Raw genomic sequence first — 7,224 nt, forward strand, 5'->3', positions numbered from 1 at the left:
TTCGCACTTTTTTTTTATTTGTATCAGTGTTTTTTCAAATCTGTAGTACGAAGGACTAGTGAAAATCAGCACATTCCACAGCCATCACTTAAGAATTGCCTGTGTAAATATTTGCACTAGCAGTAATCTTAAGAATGCCATCGGTGTAGATCTTAAAGATTAAAAAAAATATGAATTTCAAGATCATTAATCTTAAAACATATAATTCCGTGGTCTTAAATGATACCAAATGTAAATTTAGTTACAAAGTTGTAGATCTTTTCAAATACTATAACTTTTGTTTAAATCATTTATCCATCTGAGATCATTTGATAAATTGAAAAAAATGATTTTAAATTATTTGTACTAGGTTATGAAAACTGAGTGTAAATACAGTTGTACTGCTAGTTGAAATCAAGTATTTACACTGCTGGATCTCTTAAGGCTACCACCAATGTAAAATAGATTTGTACTAGCGGTAAGCTTAAAAGAACTGTTAGTGTAGTAATACATGATTTTTACTGGCGGTATGCTTAAGAAAACCACCAGTAAAAATCTATTTATACTGTCCGATCAAAGACATTGGCGCGTGGTTCTATTTCTATTGGCGTTTATGCATTATGAATCGCCAGAAGAAAAAACCAAAGTTGTGGACGGAAAACGTTTTTTTTACAAGTGAGTATTTATATGCTTTACAACATATTTTTGGATCTCTTACGCTTTGTGACATTATGGAAAGATTAAAAAATATAATAAACCTGTCGATTTCATATAGTTGGGATACATTCTATTGGAATGCAATATTTCTTACGTTAATGATTGCAGTCAAAATGTATTATATAAACATATATAAGAAGAAAATCTCTCGCAACAGAAATGGATGGAACGTGATGTGTTATTTCCTATGTTTGTTCAACTACCGGAGCAACAAAAATCAACAGAAAGGTCGCATATATAGTGAAAGAACAAATTTTAAGTTTCATCGACCTTAAGAATCAAAACGTGATCATAGGGAAGATTGGTAGCGCTAGTCTAAACATATTTAGTTGGGTAAATCAAACAGATTTTATGTTATGAACTTCCATATGGAAAATATTATTTCAATAAATTATAAAAATTGACTTCGGATCCTTGATTGCGTACTGAAACAGTATTCGAACTTATAGAGAAATAGGTTATTTCATTATTTTGTTTTTTCTTTTTTCCCTTCAATTTCTTTATAATTTCTACCTGTTTCAGAACATTCTACATAATTGGAGCGATGAAAGTTGTGTCAAGATACTTCAACGTTGCAAGCAAGCCATTCCTTCTAGAACTGCAGGAGGAAAGGTGATAATCATAGAGCTGGTGAGAGGATCATCACAGGGAGATAGCAAAATCAACGAGATGGAAGTCATATGGAACATGTTCATGTTGAGTATCAACGGGGTGGAACGAGACATAAATGAATGGAAAAATATCCTTTCTGATGCTGGATTCAGTGACGATTGCAAAATCATGCCAGTACTGGGCCCCTTTTCAGTAATCGAGATCTACACATGAATAATGCTTGAATTATATACAAGCCAGTACGTAGAGTTATCATGTCTTGTCAATTTGCAGCAGGCAGTGCATTCCTGTGTTCTCCTTTCTGCTCTTGGGCTATAAATAAATATGATATATATGTGCCAGTGCAGAAACTCCTGGGGCACACTATTCTCCGGTATCGTTCCCTCTGATTACATCGGAGTTTTTCGGTAAACAGAAATCTCCTCTGCGGACTCTAATGCCCATGAACGTTTTCTTCGGTGCACTGTTGCTGATAACCACGGACAATTCTTATGCTGCTGTGCAGCCTCTTTTTGCTTGGTTTCTTTGTGTCCCTTCGTTCGGGCTTCTTACACTTGGTGACTTTGACTTCGTTGCATGAGTTTTAGGTTTTCCCACTACTATAAAAATAATTTTATGAGATACTACATAAACATTAACTGAGGCGGTCAAAAAATCCAACCGTCTCATAAAATGTCTGAGGATTTTCGGAGGTGGACGTTTTCATTTACGGATACGGTCACAATTAACCGTCTCACAAACTGCATTTACGGAGCCAAACATTTTATTTACGAATGTGGTCAAAATTGTCCCTCATAAAACTAACTTACAGAGGCAGTCAAAAATTGATTTTTTTTGGCCTCTCATCTTAAGTACAGCTGTATAATCTGTTCGGATACACACACACCACCACACACACGCACACCTCACACACACACGATATACGAACAAACCTACAACTATACCTAGACAACGAACGCAGCTGAGATATACTCGAAGATCACCAGACTCCGAATGTGGCGGGCACGTCACTTGACCATTGTGGTATATCTGCGCGAGAGGCAACTGAAATTATTAATGGAGAATAAATCTCTGAGGTGAGGAACGAGCGCCGAGTCCAGGACTCGAACGCTGGTCGGCACGGAGCAAGCCACAGGCTCCTGCCACTTGCGCTACACGCGGTAGACCTCTTAAGAGGCCCACCTCAGTTAATCCAGCGAAGCCCATTCGGCCCACTCAGCCCGTCTCCTAAGAGGTTCCTCTCTATGTCTCGTCTTGCTCTCTCTTTCTCTCTGCATCTCCTCTCTCACCCGGCTCCCTCCGAGGTCCGAGCAGCGGCCGCGCACCCACCCTCTAAGCGGCGCCCCTTCCCCACCCTTCGAGCAGTGGCGGCGGCATCCCTCCCCACCCGAGCAGCAGCGTAGCGCTCCAACCCCACCCTCTGAGCAGTGGCAGCGGCGCCCTCCCCCACCCGAGCAAGCTCTTGAGCGACAGCATCCAGGGCGGACCCGGTGGCAGCTGCGGGAGGCCTATCGGTGACTGCGACTTCGAGCAGGCTCCGCGACAGGCCAAATCCAACAAGCAGGCGTGGAGTTTGACGGAGGGTGCCTGGATCTAGGACAGGCGCGCCCCCGACAGTGGATTGAGGGCAACCGCGTTCCTCGGCGGCAGATCGAGGGTGGCCACGCTCCTCGGCGGTGGATCCACGACAGGCGCACGTATCGGCGGCAGATCCAGGGCGGGCATGCCCCCAGGCAGCGGATCCAGCGACGACGACAACACCAGATCTGGCGAGCGGCGACGGCGGAGAGTGAATGGGCTCGGCGGGCTTGTCCATGGGGTTTTCTCTTTTTTTTTTGTTTTTCTGATTCATTTTCCCAGGCGGGCATTCTGTCCGGCTATGAAAATATTGATTTTCGCATACGGGCATTGCATCCGCCTCCGCAAAGCCACATTAATGCATGCCTTTTGGCAGAGACGGACGTTTTGCCCTAATGCGTAAACCCAAAACGCCCGCCTGCCAAAAGAATAGTGTAGTAGTGTCCACACAGACTTCTACGCCCGCCTGCCAAAAGAATAGTGTAGTAGTGTCCACACAGACTTCTAATCTTATATGCTAGCAATCTTCATGTTGTTTACGTCCAAGCCAACCTTTCATCCATTTGAACGTCACCTTATATACTAGCAACCGATGTTTGTCAAAATGGTCATGTGTTATCATTCAATCCCCAAGATGCTATTTTCCTTATCCTAGGCTGTGTCGATGGCCTTGCTGGGCCTTTTTTTTTAATTAAAAAAAAATATTTACAGAGGTGGGCATCGAATACGCCTCTACTACAGAGGTGGTTGTTGCCACCGTAGTTCTGTTTTGACGGCCTCGGTAAACTTGTTTTCTAGTAGAAACCAAGAACACATGGGTGGATGTTCTTTCTTCATGTTACATAGTGTAGTCAATAGTCTTAGAGGAAAAACATGGGTGGCGTCTTGATAGATTGATATGTTCTTGTGTATTCTGAGTAAATAAATGTTTTGGTCATTCTAGTGTTCTGTATAGAAGGCGTTGGATAGTGACATAGTGTTCTCTATAAAAGGCGCTGGATGGAACAAATCTTAGCCCCCGAGTACACAGACGAGCTTTAGTTTGCAGTGAAGCTTGCTAACCTCAGCATGACGCTTAGACTCTTGGCCGAAGTGAGCCCACAGGACTTGCTAGTATCTCTTTCCGAGCTCCAAACCCATGTGCACGGTTACATCAAGTCCATGGCTCTCAAGTGCGCAGTGGATCTCAGCATCCCCGAGACCATCCACCGCCGCGGTGGTGCCGCAACCCTAGCCGACATCGTAGCCGACACCAAGATACATCCAGCCAAGGTGCCAGACCTCCAGCGCGTGATGGAAGTACTCAGCACTACGGGCATCTTCACTGCCACCGCGGGTAAAGACAGCGGTGATCCCGTGTACGGGTTAACCACGGCGTGCCGCTTTCTCGTCGGATATCGCAACCTGTCCCCTATGGTGCCGTTCCTGGTGAGTCCTCTCGTCGTATCTTCCTTCTTCAGCATGTCTGACTGGTTACGAAAGGAGCCGGCTGCTGCCGGGTCACTCTTCGAGTTGGCGCACGGCTGCTCCCAGTCGGAGATGGCGAACCAGGATGCCGCGTTTAGCAGCCTCCTGAACGACTCCGTGGCCGCTGATAGCCAGCTCTTCCTCGAGGTCGTTATTATGGACAAGGGCCGTATCTTTCGCGGGCTGAGCTCGCTGGTCGACGTTGGTGGCGGCCATGGCGCGGCCGCGCAGGTCATCGCGAGCGCGTTTCCACGCATTAAGTGCATGGTGCTGGACCTTCCTCACGTCGTCAGCCAGGCAACCGCCAGTGATGGTAACATTCATTTCATCGAAGGTGACATGTTTGAGTCCATTCCACCAGCTGACGCTGTCTTACTCAAGGTATCAATAATATATCGCATGGTCTACTATTCGGCCTATATATCCGAACAGTGTTGTTTGTCGAATTGAATTTGGGCTAGGGCGAGTACAATAGCTACACTTAATTTTCCACCATGAACAAAAATTCTGATACGAGCAAGCCAAATAAAATGAAAAAATATAGATCGATGAAAGGTGCACCACGTGGCGCATTACAATACAGGGCTGGTTATGCGTTCAAGTCACTGGTAAAAAAACATCTTTACTGCGCGCGGCATGCTTACACAAACCGATCTATGTAAATATTTGTACAACTAAGAACGTTGCTAGTGTAAATCGATCTATACTGACGGTATGCTTACACAAACCGTCTATGTAAATCATTTTTTAGAATTTATAGATCCGGCCAAAAAAATATCAAAAAAACATTTAATCTAGAAGTGCGCTAGAAATCACATGATTTTTCATGCGCATATAGTTGTCTAGAATTGAACTCACAACTTTAGGCTTCGTATGTTCCTTCCTTGACCACTACGCATCAATGTCCATCGTACTTGAGTAGTAGATGCATTTCTTTTTGTATCCACTCCAGTAAATATTGTAATGCATATTTGACAACCTAAATGAATTCAATGAAAAAAGTTTAAACCAAAATATTTTAGATATTTTTGAGTTCTAAAACTTTGGTTCAGGTCATTTCTCCGTCCGAGGTTATTAAAACATTCAAAAAAATGAATTTCAAGATCATTAATCATAAAACATAATTTCCTGGTCCTAATTAATTTTAAATGAAAAAGTAGTAAATATGAAGCTGCAGATATTTTCAAGTACTATAGCTTTCTTTTAGATCATTTCTTCATCCGGGATCATTTGAAAATTCAAAGTTTGATTTCGAATTATTTGTATTTTGTTAAGAAAACTGTCGGTGTAAATACATCTTTACAGGTGGTAGGCTTAAGAGAATTGACAGTTGAAATCAAGTATTTACTCAGGATTTGTACTGATTGTAGGATTAAAAGAACCGCTATTGTAAATATACGATTTTAAGTAGCGGTAGACTTAAAGAAAACGCTAGTAGAATGCATTACACTATCAGCTCAGTGCCCCTGGCCCATAATTCTATTTCTGTTGGCGCCTATGCATTATAAGTCGCCGGTAGAAAAAAAACAGAGGCATTGACAAAAATTATTATTTTTACAAGTGAGGATATATGCTTTACAATATATTTTTGGATCGCTTACACTTCGTGACATTTTGGAAAGATTGAAACCCATAATAAACGGTTCGATTTCATATAGTTGGGATAAACTTATTTGGAATGCATCATTTCTTATGCAAATGATTGAAGAAAACCTCTCACAACAGAAATGGATGAAACATGATGTGTTCTTTCCCACTCCCTTTTTATACAGAAAGGTCGCAAAATATAGTGAAAGAACAAATTTTAAGTTTCATCGACCTTAAAAATCAAAACGTGATAATATGGAAGATTAGTAGCGCTGGTCTAAAATTATTTAGTTGGCTAAATCAAACAGATCATATGTTATGAACCTCCATATGGAAAATAGTATTTCATTAAATTATACAAATTGACATCGGGTCCTTGATTGCATACTGAAATAGTATTGGAAGTTATAGAGAAATTGGTCATTTCGTTATCCTGTTTGTTCTTTTTCCCTTCAAATTGTTTATAATTTCTACCTGTTACAGAACATTTTACATGATTGGAGCGATGAAAATTGTGTCAAGATACTTCAACGTTGCAAGCAAGCCATTCCTTCTAGAACTGCAGGAGGAAAGGTGATAATCATAGAGATGGTGAGAGGATCATCACAGGGAGACAGCAAAATCAACGAGATGGAAGTCATACGGAACATGTTCATGTTGAGTATCAACGGGGTGGAACGAGACATAAATGAATGGAAAAAGATCTTTTCTGATGCTGGATTCAGTGACGATTACAAAATCATGCCAGTATTGGGCCCCTTTTCAGTAATCGAGATCTACCCATGAATAATGCTTGATGTCTTGTCAATTAGCAGCAGGCTAAGATGCATGCCTCTGTTCTCCTTTCTGCTCTTGGGCTATAAATAAATATGATATATATATATGTAATATGTGTCGCCCATTAAGTATATAGCGCGTCGTTGTTCCTGGCTTGCTGGTTTGTAACTTTATTTTATTGAATATAAATAATATGTCATGTTATAATTGTTGTGTGAAACATGTTGCTAATGGTTAGGGCCTGTTTGGAACGTAGGAATTTCACAGGAATCATGCAGGAATTTTATAGGAATCAGTTCAATCTCACAGGAAAAACACAGGAACTTGATTTTTTTCCGCAATCCAAACATGCCCTTAGGATATTTTCTTCTATCCACTACACCATAGTCCCAAAACAGTGTGAGACAGTTAGGGCCTATCTAGAACACAGGAAATTCACAGGATTTGCAAAGGAATTTTGTAAGAATCAGTTTATTTTCATAGGAAAAACACAGGAACATGGATAAA

At 41.6% G+C, this 7,224-nt stretch overlaps 1 protein-coding gene across 2 annotated transcripts; it reads left to right on the plus strand.

The window, feature by feature from the left end:
- Window positions 1-3,907: 3,907 nt before the first annotated feature.
- Window positions 3,908-6,937, plus strand: LOC136492971 (acetylserotonin O-methyltransferase 1-like). 2 transcript variants are annotated; one of them, XM_066488992.1, is made up of 3 exons: window positions 3,908-4,314; window positions 4,501-4,734; window positions 6,424-6,937. In XM_066488992.1, the coding sequence occupies exons 1-3, from the start codon at window positions 3,955-3,957 to the stop codon at window positions 6,724-6,726; spliced, it is 897 nt and encodes a 298-aa protein (XP_066345089.1). In that variant the 5' UTR covers window positions 3,908-3,954; the 3' UTR covers window positions 6,727-6,937. The 2 variants fall into 2 exon arrangements, with proteins under 2 accessions (XP_066345089.1, XP_066345088.1); XM_066488991.1 differs by having other exon boundaries at window positions 3,908-4,734.
- The last annotated feature ends 287 nt before the right edge of the window (window positions 6,938-7,224 follow it).

This window comes from Miscanthus floridulus, chromosome 11 (assembly GCF_019320115.1).
Source record: "Miscanthus floridulus cultivar M001 chromosome 11, ASM1932011v1, whole genome shotgun sequence".
NCBI classification, from domain to species: Eukaryota; Viridiplantae; Streptophyta; class Magnoliopsida; order Poales; family Poaceae; genus Miscanthus; species Miscanthus floridulus.